This window comes from Mastacembelus armatus, chromosome 1 (genome assembly GCF_900324485.2).
Source record: "Mastacembelus armatus chromosome 1, fMasArm1.2, whole genome shotgun sequence".
NCBI classification, from domain to species: Eukaryota; Metazoa; Chordata; class Actinopteri; order Synbranchiformes; family Mastacembelidae; genus Mastacembelus; species Mastacembelus armatus.
In genome coordinates, this window is record NC_046633.1 from 12,807,103 (window position 1) to 12,833,580 (window position 26,478).

At 39.7% G+C, this 26,478-nt stretch overlaps 1 protein-coding gene across 5 annotated transcripts in view; it reads left to right on the forward strand.

The window, feature by feature from the left end:
• The window catches only part of tenm3 (teneurin transmembrane protein 3), a 180,102-nt gene that overhangs the window by 42,360 nt on the left and 111,264 nt on the right, over positions 1-26,478 (forward strand). For all 5 annotated transcript variants that reach the window (XM_026302846.1, XM_026302847.1, XM_026302848.1 and 2 more), the window contains one exon: positions 17,937-18,204. In XM_026302846.1, coding sequence (XP_026158631.1) covers positions 17,937-18,204 — 268 coding nt within the window. The remainder of the gene's footprint in view (positions 1-17,936; positions 18,205-26,478) is intronic.

Here is a 26,478-nt window from a genome sequence, read left to right on the forward strand (position 1 = left end):
ACCAGGTGTCGCAAAGCTTGTCAGCCTGTTTGTGGATACACAGACCAGGTTTCATGTATCTAGTCAAAGATTTATTAAATGAAGTGCTGTCGAAAGTGGAAGATTACTTCAGATTCCAGTCCAGAGTTTTATCTCTGCAGGAAGGCTGGGGTAAATTTTTAAGTTTTATTTGTCTCTTAACTTTTAGACAGACCACAGAACAGAAACAGTGATATAGACACATGAAGATGCAGGGCATGTCGCACACATGTAGTGGCATAACTTCATTATTATTTTGAAATACAGATGTAGCAATGCGCCAGGCTTAAAAAAGGTGTCACAAAATCTATTAGCCCATTCATGGATACAGGTACTGCTGCAGATAAAAATTATAATGTTACACCACAGATCTATTAAACATGTAGCACAACACCAAGTTAGTAAGATAGTAAACACCATGTGCAGGTTTCTAGAATTAAAACATCTTTGTGAACACTCATTTAAAATCTGATATATCGCATAGCTGCTCTCACAATGTTGCCTTTCATTTTATCAGCAAAAATATTGTCAACTGGGCTTCATTAAAACAGTAGAACGGACCACAGAGAATGGAGACTGTACCATTCTACTTGCTATTTTAAATCAACTTTCCCATCTATAAGGAAGACCAGCAGATGGTGAGGGTAGAAAGCATGCTGTGAAAAAAGCTGTTTAGGTACGATTCCAGTCTGAGATTTGTTCTGGCAATAAGTATTATTTATCTCATAACTTCATTAGATATTTTTTACACAGGAAACAGAAGAGAAACAGTCACATAGACACATGGCAGCAGTGCATCTTGCGCACACCTAATGGTGTAATGTCATCAATCATATTATTAAATATCTCCAACACTAAGACAAGATCAGTCAGAAGCTATGAATGTACATCCTGAAGATTTTAATGACCATCTCTTTGGTCATTATACAGCGCTGTACCACTGAACAAATTTTCAAAAACAAAAAATGCAAGCAAACAAAGGAACAAAAACAGGCAGACATATTTTAGCTCCTTGTAAAAGAAAAATGAGGTGTGTGTGTGAGTTTGGTTCAAGTGTGCATGCTCTAGTGCACCTAAGGCAGGAATATATTTTCATATTCCAAGACTGAGGAAGGAGTTTTTACCCTTAAGGAATTTATTGTTCTGAAACTGATAACCCAGGTGTTGAGTGACACGAAGGTAACAGCAGGAAGTGGCACAGCCATCTCAACCAAATACTGCACTGTCTGGACTCCCTTTGACCAAGATCAGACCACAGGATTTACACAGGTTCTTCCTAGGAGAGCCCTTTGTAACAAACAGACTTCCCCTGAGCCATCCATAAATACCTTAGAACTATTCTTGGTTCCCTTCCAGAAATGACGTGAAACGTATGAATTGTTCTTGTTATATTTCTGCTTCGATTGCTAAATATGTAACATGTGTGACCAAACCTATGCAGGAGCATTGCTGTTAGACTATGTGTGAGATAGAAGCTGTACTATTGTTGATCTGTCATGTGTGCTTGTGGTTAATCCATGTATCTATGTGAAGTTTTATTGACCGGTCATGTTGTTGCTGAACTATTGACTCTGGTTACTTGCTATGTGTGTCAGGTGTATGTGTTTGAAACTTGCTTGTTGGAAAAAAAAAATATTGTTCCCTTTTTAGAAAAAAATCTTTAAAATTTACAACACTTAAGTCAAAGATTGGTCTTTCACATTACACAGTGCTCAGACTAGTGAAACTGCACCATCACACGTGGGTAACTGTGAACCTATCACGAGCAAGGATGGAACACCTCCTGGACCAGCCACATTGTGTCAAGCACAATGATTGACCAACCAGATGGATTCCCTGCCCAACGTGGCAAGACACAAAAAGACATGCAGACAGAGACTCATGCTCGGCTCTTGCTCTCAGGAAAAAGACTCTCTAGAAGAACACACACTTGCTTTTACCCAGAGTCCGACAGTCAGGGACTCTCAGAAAGAGAGCCCCACAGAAGAATGATGAGGTAGAGACTGCTTATTGCCCATGCAGAGGAGAGAACCTAAAGACATCCTCCCTACGTGTGGCTGTTATATAGTAAATAGCTCACCTCCAACTGATCGTCTCACATCAACAAAATTCTATGGGACAACCCTGCATGGGTCAGACAGAGAGAGATGAACGACATTGAACAGAATCCAGGCCGAAGAATTTGGGGAAGGTCTATGTCTGTCCAGCGAAGCCTCACTAAACTTGAGGTCAGATAAGTACCCTGTGGCTATGCTGGTTGTCTCAAACTGATCTCAATTGGTTTCCATAGTTACCTAAAGCTTCTTCCTACACTGGTGTTTACCCCTCAGACTCAGAAACCCAGAACATAAATTCATTAAAAAATGTATTTTCCACCACTACAAGACACCTACTTTTATACTATTATACTGTTTTAATTTGTTAATTCATCTAGTTTCTCTGTTCAGTTTTCCCTACCATGTAAATAGTTGAATAAATCTTTGGAAGGCATCTGTGACTGGCATCGTTTATGTTATTTCACACAGTAAACTCGTCACTGAAACAGAGGCCCCACCACTCATATCTTTGACATCCTGAAACAACACTTTGATGAGTTGACCTACATTTCCAGGCCGATGGCAGTTTTCTGAAACACCAAGCCACTGCAGAATGAGGGTGTGAGACTGGATTAGAGTAAACAATGCCGTTGATGTCGCATACAAGTGCTTATGGAGGCAAGGGTGTAGTGTTGAGAATCCAGGGTGTGAGGTGTCTATGGTGTTCATAAAGCATTGCATGGACCTCATTCTTTCACTCGTTCTTTTCAATGTCGACCTGTCCCAGTCGTCACTCCAGCAGTAGATGTGAATGGCATGCAGGCTCTGCTCAGTTTCATGGACTATGTGATGACACATCATATTGCTTCAGTCCCTGTGCCAGCGGCACCACATCGGTCTTCCTTAGGCCCTTTCGATGAACAGAACTGTCAAGTCTGTGGTGACATCAGCCACTCCACACTTACACACTGCAGGAAGAAGAATTTGTCTCTCTCATGCTTCACCTCTGGCCACTGAAAGAGAGACTGCAACAAAAGTGCACAGGGGCTGCCTGACACTAGCTGCAGTTGACCATTGTAAAACTAGAAAACCCGCACTTGGAAAGTGGCAGTGTGGGAAGAGCAGTGCCAAAGTTGCTGATGTCTCACCATGCATTGCAGTGGAGGACTTTGACATCCAACAAGACTTTTGTGAAATGGATGACAGGGAGCCAGAACAGTCCCACAAACCAGGTGTTTCTGATGCTGACCTCAGGGACAGACTTGCTGGTCTGGGTTTGGCTGACCTTGATATTCAGTAATGCCAGGCCAGCATCCGCTCATAGAGCAAGCTTGTTGAGCTTGTGGAAAAGTATGAGGATATTTTCTCCTGACACCCCCTTGACTGTGGCCAGGCCAAAGGCTGTATGCACTGTATACGTCTGACAGATGACCGCCCATTCTGCATGCCATACAGGAGAGTGCCACCAGCACACTACCAGTAAGTTTATCAAAAAAAAAACAGGTGCTCACAGATAAGGAGAAGGAGATTATCCATAAATCCATCAGTGAGCATGCATCTCCTTGTCTTGGTGTGGAAGAAGGATGGCGGATGACTGTCATGCATGTGGAGGCAATGCTTTCTTCAACACCATGGACTTAACCTCTGGGTTTTACAACACCAGTCGGGCTGCAACTTCGTTCATGCACATGCTAAACATCTTTGGTGACCTCAACTTCACCAGTCTCTGGTACAGGCTCTGCAACTTTGACAACTTACTTGTCTTTGCTCCCACTGAAGAGGACCGCCTGAGCAGGCTCCATGTGGTCTTCCAGAAGCTGTGGGAAAATACTCTTGAGCTGAGCCCCCAAAGAAATGTCACCTGCTGCACAAAGGCAGTCACGTTTCTTGGTCATGTCACTAACAGCAGAAGTTGTTATAGAAGATGTTATATGACTTTTTAATTTGGGATAATTGATATTTTAGTGTAATTACATACATTAATTACATACTACATTATTATTAATTACAATCAGGTGGATTTCTGTGGGACTTGAGCTGCATAATCCCATAGAATGGTAGTATGGTTGATTTATTCCAGCTTGTGTAGTTTGAAATCCTAGAGAATGTGTTCATATTGTTAAAAGCCTTACAGTTGTTAGTGAATTGTAGTGGTCCTGTAAATATAACAACAACTTATCTGCGTAAAGACTAATTGTATGTTGGGAGTTAGCATCTTACATTCCTTTAATTTGATTGTTCTGTCGTATTGCTGCTGCTAATGGTTCAATGAAAATGGCAAACAGAAATGGTGAGAATGGTGTATTTTGACTCCATTGTGCTGCAAGCCAGCTTTTAACTCACCGTCTGTGCTGCCAGTTTCGCCAGTCTGCAATATGTTTGGGTCAGAGTTTCTATATTGGTACACAAATGTTTCCGTCATTTTTGTTTCATATTTGTAAGAAATACTGAGGTCAACAAAGCTAGGGGGATCTGGGGGCAGGCTCTCCTGGCAGAAACTTTTGAAAAATAACCCCTTAAATGTTGATTTCTGGGGAAACTTATTAATAAATTAAGAAAAAATGTGTTTCATACAATAATGTGCAATATTTTGATTGTTCTGTTGTAATATATATTTTATATTTATATATTTATCTATTGTCGAGGAGGGTCGCTGTTTACCTGACGCTACCTCCATCACCTCTCTCTCTTTTTCTCACAGTATCCTCTACACCAGGGGTATTCAACTAAAATTTAAAGAGGTCCAGTTAGAGAAAATTTCTTGAAGCAAAGGTCCGGAAGACCATAATGTCTAACTAGTTAGTGTGATATATATTTAAGTAGCCTAATAGTTTTATCAACATCTGCATGTAATCAATACCTGACTGTCAAATCAAATGAATTCAGTACAATTCAAAAACTTTCTGACAATATTTATTGTTATGTAACACACAACTGAACATATCTGTATGGCTGTAGATATGTATAATGTTCTCTCGTTAACTAAGTTCTCTCTCTTTCTCCGTCTCACTTTACAGTTTCTCTCCCTTTGTTTTCTACATGTATCGCTCTTTCTTTTTCTTTGCCCTGTCTTTTCATGTGTAACTTGCCTCTAGCGAAGTTTACACTGTAGAGTCGTTACCGCCTGGGATGCACAGACTTGATTGGCTGAGTGGTATCACGTGGGATGGCTCAACTCGCATGCAATTGGTCTGTGCATTTCCACTACCGTAAAGTCTAAAAAAGCTGCGCCGGTGGAAATAGAAGCGCCCCGTTAGGTTTTAAATCACAATCTTCTGTTTTGGCTGTAGGGCCGGGTCCGTATGGGGCGGCTTCTGGGTCCGCACCCGGACCGCGGTCCGCCTGTTAGTGACCAATGCTCTACACCGATGGTCACCAACCTTTTCACAGCCAAGATCACTTTTCATGTCAGACAAAAAGCAAAGATTTACCATACTTTTTAGAAGTTTAAAAAATAAAATCCCATACAGAAGATTAATTGTGGAAGAATGCTTGATCTTTTTACTATTTTTTACCACAAATGTGGCAGCTGGTGTACAAATATAGAACACAGTACTGAAAACTTATATACAAATAATAATCACTGCAGTTTTATTGGCCTCCAACAAAAACTGAAGCATCATGTCGAATTGACAACACGGAAGGATCACACAGTGTGATGGTTGTGCCTGCAGCCCATCAGTCAGATGGGTGCTGTGCTTTGATTTTATTATTTTCATCTGTGAAAACGCCATCTCACAGAGATATTTGGAGCCAAAATATGCTTTGATCTTTACAGCACAGGAGAAGGGGAAACTTCCCTCTGTTCACAAGGACCCAAAAGTTATTATCCCTTACTTGTAATTCAGTGTTATTTTGCAGTTCAATAATTTCCATGTCCACACCATTTGGCAAGGAAAACGCCTCCTGAAACTTAACAGCAACTGCCTCTGTGTCAGATGGCATGAATGGGTTTCTGTTGAATCGCACAATGTCCCCCATTTTTTGCATTTCATGAAAACGCCTGTCAAACTCAGCCCTCACATTATCCAGATGGACACAATTGTTCAAGATGGTCTTCTCTGACATTATCTGAAAGGCTCTCCATGTTTGGGAAATGTGTTAGTTTTCTGTTTCTCAACTGAAAAATCCACAGACGGAGTTTGGCCTTAAATGCATTGACAGCGCTAATCATGTGCGCCACATTTTGGCAGTCAAGTCTGTGAGGAATCCCAGGTCAAGTAGCCACACATCAGACAATTCTTTATGAGTCTTATGTGACACCAGGATGAATTGGATCTCAGGCAACAGGTCAATGAACCACAGCAGCACTTTGCTGCGACTTAGCCAGCTTTTCTGGTAAAATTTGGCAGATTGTACACAGCGTAGTGCTGAAATTTTGATTGGCACACAATTGAACCAATCAGTTATATGGAATATTGGTCTTATGGGAAACATATTTGGAACAGTGCTCTGATTGGTGAAACATAGTAAATAATTTTTGATCCTTGAAGATCGACTTTGAATGGCATAAAGATCAACCTGTCAATCACAATCGAAGGGGTGGTGACCACTGCTCTACACAATTCCAAAAGTTTATCCGTGTGGAGAAGTCTTTTTCTTTTTGTATTCTAATAGCCTAACAACTCAGTCCAGTCCACAGGCTTTAGTTAAACCCTCTTCTTTACGTTTTGATTTTAGAAAGGTTCAATTTGGCAGCTTAGCGCCAGGAGGGGTCAGGTGAATTTTATTAACGTTAGTTCGTAAAGTAACAAATCCAGAGGCTGCTGAGATTATTCTTTTAATGTAAAGAGATGTACCAGTGGTCAGTTAATAAAGTCGTTTATCTTGACGCAGTACAATGTATTTACGGCACCCAAATAAAGTTATTAATTATTTCACAACTTCTGTTGTATGTGCCTTGGAAAATATACCGAGGTCAGTATGGCTGCATATGGGATACACTTTTCAAAGTGTCCACTTTTGATGGCTTTTCTTACTTCAATCACTTCTGTATCTTTTTCTGCAGCCTCTTCCACCTCCCTTGTGGTTAGGGCTCTTGGGGTAGCACTAATGGCTACGAATCTCACATACTTATCCGATTCATGAATGTTTCTGTCTCATTGCTGTGCTCCCCAGAAGTCGTGACAAAGGGTCAGCGATATTTTTTTTTCTGAAACATAGACAATCTTGAAGTTATATGGTTGGAGACGTAAAACCCACCACTCCAAGACACATTGTCTAAGACACATTGCAAACCGCTGAACCGTCTCACCGGAGATTTGAGAAAGCTTATAAAAAGACTGTCACGCATACGCAGCGTTCACTCGTTGCACTAAGTATGCGTTCAAGGCTGTAATGGCCGCATTATAATCGTCAGCATTCCCTGTATTCCCTGGCAGCGTGGAGAATACATCTTGGACATCAGGTCCACCATGATGCAAAAGGAGCGCTCTGCATTGTTGATGAACTGACACAGCGACACCTTCTTCAATAATAAGTCCTTTTCCATCTGCATAAAGTTAAAATGATGTCAGCCACCTTGTCCATCTTGGCCCAAGAGTTGCTGGATCTTTGTAGCAAACGTAGGAATACCTGACGTTTCCGTTGCATGCAATCAGTGCTCACCCCCTCCAGGCTGCATCCTTGTTGCCAATGTTATGTATCCGTTTCTTAAACTATCAAATCTCTTGTCAGAGAAAGCACATTCTACTGGATTAAATCAGTCACACGCTAGTTAATGTTTTACCAACAGCGTCTTTACTGCTCTGCCTAGTGCTCACTTGTCTTAACTCTCTGGAGTCTAAGGGTGTGCCCTGGACAAGTTTTGACATGCCCTGACATTTGTGTTTTTTTCATTTGCTTTTAAACATATTAATGGCTAAAGTCTGATAACACTGTAATCAGCACAAACTGGGCTACAATAATATGTGAGCAGCAAGTTTATACATGATTGTGTTTTTGAGAAAACTGAAATAAGGCCATCAAACACATACAGAACATTGGTTCACAACATCACAAGACTTTTGAGAACTGCACCTTGTAGCCTAAAGTGTTTGCTTCACAATGAAAGTCATCTTGTTCACGCATTCACAGAAAACAATACACTGATTTAAATTTTCTAACACACTTTTTGTTTAGAAAAGAAGGTGTGTCTGATCATGAATAGTCATGTGATTCACCTGAGAGGACAAAGACCCGCACAAAGACCCACATAATGAGCCTTTCAGTCAGGAATGTGGCTGAGAGGGAATTAGTGCAATACAATGCAGATGCAAACGTTTGTCATCTGAGTCGTGTTTTACCTATGAGGACAAAGTAAACTCTTTGTTGCTGTCTGGAACATACAAAGCGCTTCTTAACCTGTGTAGCATGCCATCATCCAAACACACAGAAAAACTGGATAAATTCCATGATGAAGTTTGACGTTTTATGTTATTTCTCGGGGGCGTGCACATAATTACCTGGATCACCTCAGATTATTTCCATATGAACAGTACACTCAGTGCGAGGCGGGATCACATTAGCTGTAATGAGGTGAGACAGGAGAAAGCATACCACTCCTTACGTTCATACAGATTAAATAAAAAGTGATGATGTGTTTTCGAATTGAATTGTTTCATTTAAATGAAGACATTTCAAGCTTTCTAGCCATATACTGTATTTCTTATTTTTATGAGGCAAGTATTCGGTGAGATTCAGGTTGTTTTATTTATGTGTCTCTGAAGAGAGATGACAGAGACAGAGAAGACAGAGAACGCACCCTGTCTGCTTTCTTTATTTTACAAAAGCACAGCGTTTTGTTGTTATTATGAGTGTATACAAATAAAACTAGACCCTTTACAGATTCGAATGATATATTGCTTTTATCTGTACGATCAAAACTGACGGAGTAATTTAAGTTTGTTTCTCCGTTATCAGGAAAAGAAACGCACGAAACGCACTGGCATGTTCATCGACCCCTGAGGGTTAAAGACACAGATGTAATTATACTACATGACAGTCAGGAGCTCGGTGTCCTCAATAATGGGTACGGCCATGAATGTATTAGCTTCATATTGCCATATTATATTATAATATTTTACTATTAAAAGGCCAAACTTTTCAATGTGAAGAAACTTCATTGTTTTACTATTGAAAGGCCAAACTTTACAATGTGAAGAAACTGAATTGTTAATTGTATCAAAGCTGACCATACAGGCTGTCTGAATGTCACTTGTCAGTCCAGGATGGTGTCTTTTATATAAACAGTGTAGCATTAACTAATGCTATAAGTACAGGAAGTAATCAAACACACTGCTTTGGGTATCTTTCTAATTAAAAGCCAGTGGCCTCAATAAATTGTTTTAATCCAGCAGTGGCAGTTATGGTCGCTGTGAACATACCCTGCCACTCATCAAAAAAATTACTTTATGTTTTTTTCCTGGGAGTAAAAACACACCAAATACCCACCACCATCCAGCCTTTTGATGTCTCAGAGATGCCAGCGCTATCTGTGGGAAATTTAACAGAAAAAAGACAAGTTTGCAAACAGTGGGATGACGCCAAGTCTTATTGACAGTATCTATAGTGAAAGTGAAAGCAAGGTCAGACCAAAGTAGAGAGAGAAAAAATAACCTTTACTGCTTTTTCCTTTGGAAACAGGTAGGGAATTCTCTCAACACCAGAAACTAATCAATGAGTCATTGAATCAAAAGAGGAAGGCAAGAGGGAAAGAGCAAATTAAAAAACTGTTTCTCCTCATCACCAAACCTAATCAATGACTGTGGTGAGGACAGGGATGGATAAAAGACAGAAAGAGAAATAAATATCCTTCTTGACACAACAACCAGCAGGTGGCAAAGATCAGGGCCACACTGCAAAAAGATCTGTAAAAAAAAATGAAAGAGACAAAAGAAAAGACAGTCAATCATTGATCAGGTAAATGAACCTCAGACTAGTGGCTGATGGGTAGGATTTGAGGCTCAAACACACATGCATGCATAGAGGCAGACAAAGTGGGTTAGAAGAGAAAGGGAGTGTGTGTGTGTGTGTGTGTGTGTGACAACGAGTGCTCTGTTCTCACTGTGAAATGAGACACATATGTTTGAAATGATATATTACAACCTTTTTGTCACAGTTTAACTCAGCTTTTATTTTATGTAAGGGTTCTTCACTTTATTTGAGATTTTTCCTAGTCACAGGTGGTAGCTATACTTGTTCTGCTGTTTTTGACTTAGCATCGGTTTTAGACATTTGCAGAACTTACCTGCAAGTCATTGTTATTTTACTTGATCATATTAGTATTAAATACATCTTTGAGTGTTATCATTGGAGGAGGACTGGGGCAAATCTTGAGCGTGAAGAGATTCACATGTTTTGGAGATCTGTGAAGATGTAAAGTCACTGTGGAAATGATAGCCCAAATGATTTCTCAATGTAGTGAAGTTGTATAACAAAGGCAAATTAATATAATTTGTTTACACATTCTCCACCCAATGCCACGAAAATCAAAAGACTCTATGGATTTGATTGATGTGTTTTCTGTATGCATATTCACATTCATAAATTTATCCCTGATTTATTTAAATAACTTACTTCATGAAAATGTACACTTTGCTTCAGATTAGTGGTTAGATGGGTTAGTGGCTTATAATTAGAGTTAGCCCAAGATGTCACTATACGCAAATCTGCTGAATAACCAGAGAGCTTACATATAGGACTTGGAACACTAAAGCAACGCATGAAACAGGCTTTAGTCATAACCTTGACACTGCATTAAGTTAAGACATATTGTATCTGAGCCAGAATAAATGGAACCATGGCCAGTGTACAATGATATTATTCTTACATCCTTAGGTGTTTGGTCTTGAATACATTCAGAGCATTCAATGAGCCTGTCAACCAGCATTTCTGTGTCAACAGTTTGGGGTGAAAGCCTGTTCTCATCAGTCTGGACGACAGACTCGATGCTGATAAAATGGTTCTAAAGAAAATCATACATGTAATGGGTGCACAGCAATTACAGAGAAGCTTTTCTCAGTTGTCAATAGTGTATACAAATCAGCTAAACATTTCTTATTATATGAATTACACAAATGTTCAAATTGACAAGGAGACAAGCAAGTCAAGGCTGTGTTGTCAACACAATAAAAATCCTTGCGTTGCTTTTTAAAAGAAAGTCACAGACTCAATTACTGAAAGCAGAACTGAATGTCAGTGTACAAAGGGCAGGGTTTCGGTTGTCACAAACTGAATGTGATGTTTTTAAATAGTCTTTTTTTCTATTTTTGTTGACTTGCCAACCTGCCACTCAACATAAATGATAACATTCTTTATTACCTTTATTCATAAACCTTAGGACACTTATAGAAATGAGCAAGGACAAAGGCCAAAAGACCTGTTCTGTACTAATATGGTTAGGTTTAGGTAACTGTAACTGTTTGGTTAATGTTAAAAGAAATTAAGATAACTGCAGTCTCTTGCTGTCAAAGTCATGTGATTTGTGTGTCTATTCATCTACTATAACCTTCACAAATATTTTTTATGGCAATAGCCAACTGTACAATACTTTCTCCTTTCATAGTGATTATCTACATCCCCTGCAGTCAAATTAGTTGGCTGTAGCTGTCACTTTTTTGTAGTTAATATTCACTTCACAGGGACAACACATTTTGATCCCCTTTATTTAATAAATTAGGTGAAGGTATGTGGACGTCTAAGAAAGTGTCCTCACAACCATAGAAACATGTGTCTGTGTGTGTGTGTATGTGTGTACAGACAGACCAAAAGTCCCATCAGTATTTGTAAACCGTATTTAAATCAACCTTAAAACCCACACTTCACCCTTTCGCCATCAGGAGAGAGCTGTACTATAGTTGTAATATACAGTATTGGCATCTAAGCTCAGCCATTAGGCCTGTAGAATTAATCCATGACTTCATTCATTCATCTCCTTTGTCCATCACCGTGACATGGTGAGAATGACAAATGACAGACCCAAAGCAACTAGCTTGCATACAAAGAGGTAATCCTGATTTTCTGCTTTTGTGTACGTGGGCCTCATGGCTGATTAGATATGGATGTTGTTACACCAAAGACATGGAAAAAAAGGTAGTATTATATCAGACACTCCAATAATTTAATTATTTTGGATAAAAATGTGGCAAATCACTTGAAAGAAACAGAGTAGGATTCAATAATTAACAGGAAATAGCAGTTCTTGGTTGAGCATTTCATTACACAACATTCATCCATCCATCCATTATCTATACCCGCTTATTCCTTAATCAGGGTCACGGGGATCTGCTGGAGCCTATCCCAGCTGTCTTTCGGGTGGAAGGCAGGGGTACACGCTGGACAGGTCACCAGTCCATCACAGGCCCACATAGAGACACACAAAGACAAACAACCTCACACACTCACACTCACTCCTATGGGCAATTTAGAGTCACCAATCAACCTGACATGCATGTTTTTGGATTGTGGGAGGAAACCAGAGTACCTGGAGTAAACCCATGGAAGCATTGGGAGAACATGCAAAGAAAGGACAGGTTGCGAACCCACAACCTTCTTGCTGTGAGGCAACAGTGCTAACCACTCAGCCTCATTACACATCATGTTGCCAGCAAAAGAACAAAAGTGTCCTCTGCGAAGTGTTATCCCTGTAAAAGGTCATAGGCTTCAAATAGCATTGAGATCAAAACTGACACAAACTTATTTTGCTTTCAAAAACACTAATATAAATGTAGAAAAAAATAAAGCTAAAAATGTGTTATATCAGGAGTTTGCCTGAGTGGTCTGCAAACCTATGCAAAGGTATAGAATAGAATAGAATAGATCTTTATTTTCCACCAGGGTGGAAAGTATCCAGAAAGATATACCTGTGCTAAGTTAATGGCAATATAATTGAGATTGAAGTGAATTACCATTTTTGTAATTGAAAACTACAAAATCAATCAAATGTTGCAAGATCAAACTGTCCAGCTTTGTGTGTGTTTTTAAATAGAAGGCATGGTTCAATGTGCAGTTGCATAATTTTTTTGTCATAACCCCTTATTCTTTCCCACTGTTACTGTCTGTCTACTGTCGTAGCAAAAATATAAGTACAGACAGAATACAATTTACAGGATGGCAAGTTTAATAGGCAAGAGACAGAAACACAAGCAGTACATTTGGATGGGTCGATTTGATCGACCAAGACTACAGGTCTTGCTTCTGAGGGTTTTATTATCACTGAGAGATTGAGTTACACAACATGTAAATCATGTTTATACCAGCAAATGGTCAATAATGTAATTAGCAAGTCTGTGTGACTAGCTGTGTCTTCCTGCCACCTGAATACACTTTAGTGGTCTTTGTTGAGTTCACACACGGAACGTTCATTTGCTTGTCTGTGCTGGAACAAAGGTGGCATTTTATATGAAAATTTCCTTCACACATCCGTCCTTTTATCATTCTATGATAACTAAAAAAATGGCCAGGATTCATCAATGCTGAGCATATTAGGGATTTTTCATGAGAAATATTAATTTACAATTTTCAAAACATTTTGTCATTATTTTCCAGAAATCATGCTCAAAAGCTAGACACTAACTTTAGCATTCTGTGGTTCAGGGAAAATTTTGACTCTGAGTGAGGGCATCATGTGGTTTGGGACAGAGTTGTTGATTGCATGCATTATTAGTCTACAGGTATGCAAAGTCAGCACAGTATTGCCTGTAATAACACCTTTAAAGAGAGACACAAAAAACTTTCCATTCTCCAAACATCAAACCAGCTGTCTGTATTGAGCATTTTGGAACAAGATGCCATTGGTGTCCCAGGTCACCTGTCTGGAGGTTTGAGTGATAATGCAGTCAAACAACTTTAACACTGTTCATTATGCATTCTGGATCTTCAAGAAGTTATCCATGTGTAGGAATATGGTACAAGCAAACATGCAGGTTCAGTTGCCTCACAGCGAGAAGGTCCTGGGTTCGCAACCCGGCCTTTCTGTGTGGAGTTTGCATGTTCTCCCTGTGCTTGCGTGGGTTTTCTCCAGGTACTCCGGTTTCCTCCCACAGTCCAAAAAACATGCATGTCAGGTTGATCGGTGACTCTAAATTGCCCATAGGAGTTAGTGAGTGTGTTTGGTTGTTTGTCTCTGTGTCTATATATGTGGCCCTGTGATGGACCCGTCCAGGGTGTACTCCCTGCCTTCCACCTGAGTGATTTGTGTGTACTTGGGGAGACTAGTTTCTGTGATGGTAAAAACTGCAGCATTGGCAGTCTTATAACCATTAGTGAGCTCAACTGTTCTACAAACTTGTACAATGGTGTACGATGTGCAGCACTGGCCAGGTGTTTACTTCTCTATTATCCAGTACTAACCACATACTCTAGTAGCTGTTCTTCTGGTGAGGCATTTCCTCATGTAACCCAGATTATTTCACTGTGCTACATACAATAGTAATCAACAACACAACTACTACTAGTCAGGGCCAGGCGTTTACTTCTCTGTTAGTACACAGTACTAACCCAAACTCTAGTAACCGCTCTTCTAGTGCTATCTTTCCTTGTGCAACAATTTCACTGAACTGCTTTCAGCAGTAATCAATAACACACTCTACTATGACAACGTCTCATCAACTACTCAACCAAGTGACCGTTAGACAACACACCTACTGTTTGTAGTAACAAGTTCACGGTGGCAGTGCCACAGGTATGTAATCTCAGAAACTGGTGTAATCAAATGTGACTTTGTGACCCACACCTTTTCTAGTGTGTGGTGTGTATCCAGCTTTTAGTTTTCTCTTCATCATCGCTTTGTGGACATGCTCCTCCTTCCAGTTCCTAATTGTCTTAGTAATAAATGTTGCCAAACATGACTGTAGAATGACTGTAAGTTATTTGTTCCTTAAGTGTGTCCTTTAGGCAGAGCTACTCCCAAGGGTTTGGTTCAGATTTAGCAGGGTACTTAGGTTGGGAGGCACTGCCCTAAAGTCAGTGAACAAAACTCTCCTTTACATAAACACCACAGATTGCTGTACAAGAATAATCATATGATTACCACTTTCCCAGAAGTGGGAATACATTGGACGCCTGCATTTATGCACTACACCACCTCTGCTTTGATTTAGAACATTGTTTCGCTATATCCTTTGCCCCAAACCCTAATACTCACCAGTTAACCATAACCCGACCTTTAGCTGCATTTAACTTTAATGTTTGCCTGAATTTCCCTTTGGGGCTTAATAAAGATTATCTCATCTAATTTCATCTGACCTGTAGCATTGAATAGCATTAAATAAATGTCCCTAAAATCCACAAAATCTACAGATCTGTTTTTTTATCAAAAGTTGAATCTGCTTTAACCTTCCTATGTAATATTGTGGATGAACTGATCCAAACACAGACATAAACAGACTGGAGGCTGAGGCAGTTAAGCACTGCTGTAATGACTAAGATAACAAGCTTACTCAGAGTCATGACTGATAAATCCAGGAAGAAAAAAATGGAAGCAGCACTCCTGACAGTGCAACCAGAATGGGCAACATGCTAAAACCAACAAACCACTCAAAAGCCACACACACACTCACACACAAAGGCTAAAACAGGGAAAACAGGAATAGGCAGCTTTGGCTGCAACACTAGAGCTAGGGCAGTTCAATACACAAACTGAAAGAGGGCACAGGGACAACTGCTGGTATATGGTGTATATACCAAGAAACTAATAAATAGATGATGAATAGGTGGGGAGGCCAGAACTAGTTGATGGACAGAGGGAAGATCTTGGGACATCTGCAAGGTGGATTGTGACAGTTCATGAAAACTGAGAGAATACTAAGATCCTGATGTGGTGAGAACATGGGTGAAAACACAGCCAGAGTAACAAGGTTAGAACACATAAGCTGATGAACTGTGATGCAGATGTTTTATTGTCTTACAGAGTCATTCTTTTAAAAGGGCAGGACCTGTGTTTCGTATATGTTTAATATGATTGCAATTACTTTGTCAGCCATGTATTTGTTTAAAGCCAGTGTGGAGTCAGTGATTTTCAAAGCTCTATTTGTTAGGCACTCTCTACCTACATACCCCACAAAGAAGCCAGCCTGCAGCTTTGGAAAGAGACCTTCTTTGCTCCCCTCTCCTTGCTGGGAGTCCTGAAGTGGCATGAGTTTTAATGCTTCAAGAACCACAAGTCTTAATTCCTCTACTGACACTTTTCACCTTGTGAATGAGGCTTTTATTTTTTCCAGAATCTAGTCTCCACTCTTTTTTTCCCCTTTTGTATCTCTCACACCTGCCTTTGATGTCTTTTCTTTTATCTTTCTGCCTTGGCCCTCTACTGTGTCTCACTTACAGTCCTTGTTGTCCTTTTAGGTTCAGTAAAATTATGTTGACAGTTGTTGCTGTGGAACTTTTAATTGACTTCTTGTGCCACTTCCTATTCTTTCTATAGGGTCTATTCTTCATTACTTTTTTTGTTTTCTATCATAAATAATGTAATGTACCATAAATCAACTGTCTTTCATTTCTTACCTTGATTACTTATTTTCACGATTAGTTCTTTATTCCCCTAACATAATTTTTTCATGCCATGAATGTATTTCATGGACTACAAGTCACACTGAAATATTAGTTGCTCTTAGCAAAAATGGTCTTCTTGAACAGAAAAAAATATTACTTATATAAATCGCATTGGTGTATAAGTCAGATTTCTAATTATACTAATTATAGTCTAAATTAGCCTATGACGAACATAGGCTAGGCATAACAACAACCAGAAGTGCATTACCTAATTCACTGAACTCTTAATCTTTCATGTCAAGTAAACGATTTTGCTAACTTCGGGGAGAAGGTGAAGTGGCATGTCCTCCTCCTCCTCTCTCGGGTTGCCTGACTGATGACACTCACTCCCAACTTTGTTTCAGCTGCATAATTTATTACCTGCACTGTGAAGTCTGCAGTATAGCTCTTTGCTTTGGGCAGCATTTTTACTTGTGTTACACTAGGAGTTAGGTTTAATGTGAACATAATTGCATTAGAGTCAAGAGTGGCATCTCTCACACTGATTTGGTACATGCATGCTGTCCCTCTCATGAATTTTATATATACAGCTGTAGAAGTCTTCGACTTTCCACTGTATTCCAGTATGACTTTCCTTGATTATGTCAACAAATTTTAGTTCAGTAATATCAGGATATTTTGACATAGTGGGGACATTCTAGCTGGTCCTCACCATTCCAAAGAGTTGTTTTACTTCGCTTATGGGTTTAGGTTATGGTGAGGCTAAATGATCAGGCATTTAATAGTGATTTCCTCATGTCAAGGAAATAGAAGGGAGCAGACAGTCCCTCCAAGCTGCAATCACAGCAGACATTCACCCCTTTGCATCCAGGGTCGCATGCGAGAAGCTGCAACTGGCTGATCCCATAAAGAAGGAGGGTTGGAGTTGTGACATTAAAAAAAAAAAAACAGGAATCAACCAAAGGAAGTTTATTTGTAGTTGTAAACATGTTTAGGGTGTTTTCAACTGACACACATATGAAAAAAAGAAGGAAGTGCAAATTTAAAGACTTTCAAATTCAAAGATGGCTTCACGAGCAATTAAAATGATTGTCATTACATTTTCCTGCTCATACTCACTACTATGTTAAATTTGAGATAAAAATCTCATCTGACATCAACAAACATGAAATGATACTTAACACCTGACTGTTACTGGCTGTTCACTGTGAATTGTGCCTTAGAGGGCTCAGCTGGTACATAACAAGAAAGGTAACAGTTAGAACTTTGCCAATACACAGGAATTCATATTTACTCTGAAAAAAGTCAAACTAGACATGTCAGTTAGTTTTGTTACTACATGGCAAATTAGTGTGTAATAAATGCAATTCAAGGAAACACATTGCTCAAACTATGATTCTTTTTTGTTGACAGAGCAACCATCCAATCACCACGGCTCCACCTTGCCTCCTTTACCCCCCCCTCACCGCCAGCAGCCCTCAGTAACAGCTCTCAACCAATCTCTGGGCTCCACACTCCACTCTGGCCAATCCCTGAATTCAGCACGGCAGCTAACTCCTCCTACTGGAAGCCCGGCCCTTGTGGCTGGCCAATCACCAGCCGAGCTGCAGACCACGCCCCCCGAGAGCGTCCCGCTGCAAGACAGCTGGGTGCTGGGTAGCAATGTGCCTCTGGAAACAAGGTAAAGTGACTTTATCTTACTTGTCATATGTTGTTCTTTCTCTCAGCCTAGTACGTATAGCCAATTCGCACATGTAGCCACTAGTATGACTGTGTCAGCATTACAAATTGTGGGGGTTGTTGGATGACTGACACTTAAGTGGGGCTTTCATTGAACTGACGGGTTGCCCTTAAGCAGCATCCTCTACTTTTACCTCCTAAATGACTGAGAAATGAAAGTTAACTCAGCTGTATGTGAAGTCATAGACAAAACAGTACCAGCAAATTCAGCTGGTACTTTCACCCATACTTGAAATCAAAAACTGCAATATGGACAGCCAGTCCAACAAATTTATTTTTAATAAATTTATTAACATTCAATTTAATTCAGTTTATTTACATAGCAGCAAATCACCATACAATTATCTCAATGCACTTGGCTGCCCACTGCTCCGGGTGTGTGTTCACTGCTGTGTGTGTGCACTTTGGGTGGTAATGCAATTTCCCCACTGTGGTACTAATAAGGGTAATAACTTAACTTAAATAGAAACCTAACAAATCCCTTATAAGCAAGCACTTGGTGACAGTGGAGAGGAAAAACACCCTTTAATCAGAAGAAACCTCCAGCAGAACCAGGCTCAGTTTGGGGAGCCTGGCAATCTCACCATTTGGGGTGAGTGGATAGGAAAGGAGGAGAGAAAAAAGAACAGCAACAATAAACAACAAATACATACTAGACACTGCACATCAACAACATACAGCTCCAGGACTCGGGATACCTGCAGAAGGTACAGAGAGAGATCACAGACTGCAGGAGAGAGAAGACACTAAGTTAGTGACATTCAATGGTGGCATATACATGTGAGGTGAGAGGAGAGGAGGAGAGGGGACAGGAGAGGAGAGAGGAGCTCAGTGCACCAAGAAGCAGTCCTCAGGCAGTCTTAGCCTATAGCAGCACAACTAAGGGATGGTTCAGGTCACTTGAGCCAACCCTGACCATATTCAGACCCTTAACTCAGTACTTAGTTAAAGCACCTTTGGCAGCAATTACAGCCTCAAGTCTTTTTGGGTATGACACAACAAGTTTTGCATACCTGTCCAGGGATTTTCTGCCATTCTTCTTTGCAAATCCTCTTGAGCTTGGTCAGGTTGGATGGAGACCGTCGGTGGACAGTCATTTTCAGGTCACTCCAGAGATGTTCGACAGGGTTCAAGTCAGGGGTCTAGTTGGCCCACTCTAGGATATTCACAGAGGTGTCTGTAAGCAACTCCTGTGTTGTCTTGGTTGTGTGCTTAGGGCCGTTGTCATGTTGGAAGGTCTGAGGTCCTGAACATTGTGGAACAGTTTTTGCCCAGTCCCTCCTTCACTCCTTCCTTTTTTATCCCACTCTTCGTTCAGCTTTCTCTCAACCCTGACCAGCCTCCCAGTCACTTCTGCTGAAAAACACCCACACAGCATGATGCTGCTACCACTGTTGGGATGGTACTGGGCAGCTATTGAGAGGTGCTTGGTTTCCTCCAGGCATAACGTTTAGAAATGAGGCCAAGCAGTTCAACCTTGGTTTCATCAGACCAGAGTCCTCATTCCTCACAGTTTTTTATTTATTATCAATTTGATTGCACATCAGTTTGCACATTTATAAAGTTCTGTTTTCACTTTATCCTTATGTGGTACTGAGTGTAGATTAATGAGAAAAAAATGAATTTAAACAATTGTAGTATCAGGCTGCAGCATAACAAAATTGAAAAAAACTCAAGGGGGTCTGAATACTTTCTGAATGCACTGAATCTTGGTCAAAAATAACTCTGATTACCTAGGACTCCTGGATCAAGACTAGGCTTGAGTAACAGTTTGACTACTGCAATCTTAAAAGCCTGAGGTACATATCCTCTTATTGGATGGGGAAGCTAGTTCCAGAGGAAAAGATCTATGGTCGAGAAGCAGTCTTAAAATAACTGCGGTAACTGAGGTCTTACAGATTATTCAAGAGCTACTGTAGTAGAAGTTTAATCTGGGGAAGCTGCAGGAAGAATCAGGTTAATTTTACCTCTTTATTTGTAAAGAAACTCATAAAATCATCACTGCTGAGAGCTAAGGGAACACTGAGCTCAACAGAGCTATGACTTTTTGTCAGCCTGGCTACAGTGCTGAAAAGAAACCTGGGATTGTTCTTATTTTCCTATATTAGTCATGACTAGTATGCAGTTCTGGCTTTATATGTTATGGAGAACCTCTACATTTTTTAATCTGTTTCTGCAATTAATGTTTTGTGATAAATGTTAGTAAGTGATATGGCAATGCTAATCAGTATTCATCCATTCATTCATTATCTATACCCACTTATTCCTAATTAGGGTCACAGGAATCTGCTCTCTTTGGGTGAATGCCAGAGGTACACCTTGGACAGGTCACCAGTCCTTCACGGCGCTAATCAGTATATTTTTCCATTTTGATAGAAATCCTTTTGTTGTATTAAACTTCACTCGGATATTATATGTCATAAAAACATGTAGATTGGTCCAGTCTAACTTTGAAGGCAGTAAAATCATTTAAAATGTTAAATGTTGTGTTAAAACACAACTGAAGTATTATGAGAAAATCCAAGTGTCTGCAAGAGTCAACATGATCTGTGCTGTCTACACACTGGATCCCATTTCATGTATCATTACTTAGCCTTTACTTTCACTGTGTATAGAAGCCCCAGTGTGATATATTTTAGATGTAACACTCAGAGTCAACCAATATTAAAAGTGAAACAGAATTGCCACTCTATCTTCTGTACCAAGAGGATTTACAGGAAGCGGCAGCAATCTGACTGTGTATGAAAGTGAATTGGACTGACACCTCAAATACACTGCTATTGTCAGAAGTTCCAGTAGAAGAACTGATGAAACACTGAGCCAGCTTACCATAATGTAGTTAACAGGAAAGAGTTAAAGCCTAGTTGGCCCTATCTTGAATACCACAACTGAAAAATTGGACTTTAAAAAGAATTAAAATGGACAAGTGCTTTGGATAGACAACACATGAATTAAGGCCTATACATACTCTGCAAGCAGCGAGAAATTTGTTCTCTCTCCCAGGGCTGCGAGAAAAGAATGACGTAATTTTTTTCTCGCAGCCCTGATTTGGGAGTTCTCGCAGCTTGTTCTCGAAACATCATCTGGGCAGAACTTTTTTCTTGTGTGGTGTCCGACAGTTGGAAATGTTGTCTTCCCGCTTTTTCTGCTGCCGGTTGTCATAGCAATGGATAGTTTTGAGGAACAGCTGCCAGAGGCGGTATGAAAGTCTTTATAGCACATCTTGTAAGGCATATGAAGACACATATGGCAAGACACAAATGGCAAATAATTTGTGGATAGAGGATACATTGTGTGCGGAGGAGCGCGTCTGTCGCAAAACATGGTGATATCCAATATTTTATCTGCTGTATTGTAGTTTCTGTCAGATTCCCACAATGCTTAGCGCGTGTGATGTAAGCTGCAGTGGGAGGGACCTCCCAGGAGTTCAGCAGTTGAGTTTCTCATGGAGTATGAAATTTGCTGGCGAGAGCAAGAACAAAGTTTGTTCTTGAGAAAACAAATTTCTTGCTTCTCATGGTAGATATAAGATATAAAGTTGCAATATCTTAGACAGCAGTCAAAAGTGGTTTAACATATTATTTTGCAAACTTGGTCATTATCAAATTTCTTTAGACACACTGAATTCGAATAAACACTAAAATTGCTTCTTTGTTGAAACTTTTTACATTTTAGTTTTCTAGATCTTTGGCACTCTAGTGCTTTGAACACACAACTGCGAATAGAGAATATCCTGAGGTCAGAGTGCATTTCTTTTCAGCTGTGACACAGGGTTTATTGGATAATTTGAACCTTGATTCCCTATTCACCGAACAATTTGTAGCTCTCTCGTTCTGTCTTTGTAGAACACAAAAGCCTCACACACAGGTCCCTCCAGCAGAGTGTAACATCATGCTGGCGGCTGTATAAAGGCCTGTTGTTCATTCACCGTTCACACAAATGCAATTTATGGATGCAGCTTTAACCTTGCCCTTCTGTTCCCCAGTCAGTTTTTGCCCAGTCCCTCCTTCACTCCTTCCTTTTTTATCCCACTCTTGTTGATGTCTTATATAGATGGAAAATGTTTCCTTCTCCTAGCATCTAGCATCCCCTGTTTTCATTTAGGGAATAAGGAAAAGAGAGTGACAGAAAAGAAAAGAAAAGAAAAGAAAAGAAAAGAAAAGAAAAGAAAAAAGAAAGTGTTAGGTACTCATTGTCTGGTGAATTAAAGGTCAAAGCTACATACTTACTTGTCTGTAGTAATTGGTAAATGTTTTTTCTGCAACATTAAAAAGCGAGTCTGTATGACCATTTCACTCACTCACACATGCATACAGACTAACAAAACAAGCTGCAAGGCCTCCAGGAGACGTGGTAAGAAAGAAACATCAGTTGTCAGGGTGGAGCTAAAAGATAAATGCTGTGTGAGCTGGAGGCACTCCCTGCATGGCAAATCAAACACATCCATCCTCTGCTGGACACTGCAGTCAGCAGAAAAATCTACCATTTCTGAAGCTGAATTTAAAATAGGGGCTTGTTCATCTGCATGTATACAATTTCTTTTACTGTTTGTTTCTTTCTTACTCAAATCCTCGGCAAATAATAGTCTGAAGTTATGTGCCATGCTAATGACATTACGATGTATTGTACAATGATGAGAGTATCATAATAGATAAAAACTGCAAGAGCCTCTTTTTGAGACTGTCTTCAGGGAAACTGTCTTCAGTCTCAACAAATGCCCAAAAACAGGCATTTGCATAGAGTGAGAAACGCTCACTGTGGAACACAACAGTTACAGTTTAAAGTACCATTTATTAAATGGAGTAAATATGTATTCAGTGAAACTGCAGCATAATCTTCAAAGGGCTGTTTTTGAGTTTGGTTCTAATATTGAGTTTATGTGAGGATTAGTGTAATGGTTGGGGTTGAGGTCAGGTATAGTTCTGTTGATTGAGGTTACAGGGTTAAGGTCAATGGAATGCATTGTGTCACTGAGTGTCAACATAATTGTAGAAAGGCCAAGGTGAGTGTGTGCAACTGGTATTACTTACGTTGTGGATACTGAAACCATTTTCCACACTTATTACGTATAACACATTGTGAACAGCCAATTATAGATCTTTTTTTGCAACAGCATTTAGAAATGCACACTGGTGGTCTAAAACTATAATAAAACAGAATTAGAACACCAAATGTCATGGAAAAGGAAAATAATTGTGACTCATTTGACTTCCGATAGAGAAAAACAGCCCTCTGAGTCTAAAAGTATACTAATCAACTAATCAAAGCTCACCATTTGCGATTTGTGTACAGAAAGTGAAGCCAAGTTCCTCCTTATAGTGTAGCTATGGCCCCATTCCTAAAAACACATATATATATATATATATATATATATATATATATATATATAAACACATATATCAGCCTTATTGTGTAATAAAGTGATTACAGATCTACTAAAATTAACTGAGGGCATCACTTTTTTTATTATGATTTTACCTCACTTGGACTTGGTGTGTGTGTGTTTGTGGTGTGTGTGCTTCTGTCTTTGTGAAGACCATTTTGAGCACAATGTGCCACTTATTAATTTTATGAAATAAGGACATTTTGGCTGGTAATCAGTTTATCTCTTTGAGGGTTTGAGCTAGAATCAGGTTTAGGTTAGGTTGAGGTTAGACATATAGCTGTGATTCAGTTTTGATGTGTTGTCCCTCTGGGAGAAATACAAATATAAATTTATAAAATGCATGTATTTGTTGCATATTTCAATGAAGCAGTATCTGAATCGGAATTTGAATAATCTTGGGAAAACTAAAGCAGCACGTTTCCCATATTTCTTTGTTTCAAACAGTATCAAAATTGACTATATTTCATTTTATTTGAGTTACTGTTTATTGTAAATAAACTTGTGATTCTTCTCACAAAAATGCAACATTGGCCCTGTATTTGCAATATTTTGGCTTTTAGAAAGATTATAACCCAATTCCACTTAAGTAAATAAGTCTGTGATGTGTCACTCTAGACCACAGGAATCCTCTTTATAAAAATAGAAAAAGGGCAAAACAATTAGACCCCTGCATTGACTACAGGGGTCTAATTGATATAACTCAAGAATCGTTACCTGCTACCTTTGCTGTCCATCAGCATTGGAAGGTCTCCAGGGGTCCCAAATTTTTACGAACTAGACCTCTGCAACACATATCATTTGATCAGGATACGAGAGGGGAAGGAATGGAAAACTGTGTTTACACTCTGGGGTTCATAATCACACAGGGTGCAATCCAAATGGCCCTAAACAAAGTCTTAGCGCTAAGTGACAGGCCATCTTCTAACAATAATTTATTTACATAACTACAGCGTGATAGCCACACCCCTGCATCAACTGACATCCACCAAGATCAGTTTATGTTGGTCACCTGCTGCACAAGCTGCCTTGGATAACGTAGTATTGTCCCAGCAAGCAGAGTATGACAACAAGCTGCACTTGTGTGCCTTTTTCTCTCATCAGCTCATGGCGAGAGAGAAAGAGAGAGAAACCAAGACATAGGCGACAAGGAGCTGTTAGTTATTAACCCTCTCGGGTCTAAGGGTGTTTGGGGGTTTTGTTACATGTTTTTACATGCCCTGACATTTGTGCTTTTTTCAGTTGCTTTTAAACATATTAATGGCCAAAGTCTGATAACACTGTAATCAGCACAAACTGGGCTACAAACTGAGCAGCATGTTTATACATGATTGTGTTTTTGGGAAAACAGCATTTATGCATGGTTAGTGAAAAACTAAAATTTTTAAGTCACTGAAATAAGGCCATAAAACATAAACAGAACATTGGTTCACAAGACTTTTGAGAAATGCATCTTGTAGCATGCAATGCATCTTTTTGCTTCAAAATCATGTGAAAGTCATCTTGTTCACTCATTCACAGAAAACAATACACTGATTTAAATTTTCTAAGACACTTTTTGTTTAGAAAAGACATATGCAGGAAGGTGTGTCTGATCATGAATAATCATGTGAAGACAAAGACCCGCACAATGAGCAGCACAATGAGCCTTTCAGTCAGGAATGTACCTGAAAGGGAATTACTGCAATGCAATGCAGATGCAAAGTTTGTCATCAGAGTCGTGTTTTCCTCTGAGGGCAAAAGTAAACTCTTCGTCGCTGTCTGGAACCATCCATCCATTTCTCGGGGGTGTGCACATAATTACCTGGTTCACCTCAGATTATTTCCATATGAACAGTGCGAGGCGTGATGACATTAGCTATAATGAGGTGAGACAGGAGAAACTGTGCCGCTCCTTACTTTCATACACATTACATAAAAAGAGATGATTTGTTTTCGACTTGAATTGTTTCACTCAAAAGTAGACATTTCAAGCTTTCTAGGCATGTATTTCTCAGCAAGTATTCGCTGAGATTCAGGTTGTTTTATTTATGTGTCTGTATAGACAGGTGACAGACAGAGAGGACAGAGAGCACATGCTGCCTGCTTTCTTTATTTTACAAAAGCACAGCATTTTTTGTTATTATAAGTGTATACAAATAAAACTAGACCCTATACAGATTCCAACGATATATTGCTCTTATGTGTACAATCAAAACTGACGGAGTAATTTAAGTTTGTTTCAGTGTTATCAGGAGAAGATGCCACAAAACGTGTTCGCACATTCGTCAACCCCTGCGGGTTAAATCAGCACTAGAGGAATGGTGTCACTGATTAGGGATGGATTAGCCTTTCTGGTGTGGACTGACCATTGTAATCTCGTCTACCTGCATTCACCTCCCGACAGGCTAGGTGGTCCTTATTTTTAATTGGTTCAACTTCACCCTGTCCTACTGCCCTGAATCAAAGAATGTTAAGCCTGATGCCCTCTTTCACTACTGGCAGCCAGAAGAAATGACCCCCCTATGGAAACTATTCTACCCAACTGCTTTGTTTCTGCTATCACATGAAGCATTGAAGAGGAAGTGAATGCAGCCCAGATCTAGGTCCCCAGGGGACATCACCTAAAAAGCTCTTCAGTGGGTTCTTTAAATTAAATAAAACATTATTTTTTTATTATTTAATTATTTAAATTCAATTAAAAAAAAAAAAGTTCTTCCTCTTTGGCCTGCTATCCAGGAGGTTGACGCTCTCAGCTCCTGAAAGAGAAACCCAAGCCCCTGCTGTTTTTTTAAAGTCCCTGGAGGTTCTCCCTTACCCATGGTCCCATATCTCTTTGGATGGGGAAGACAG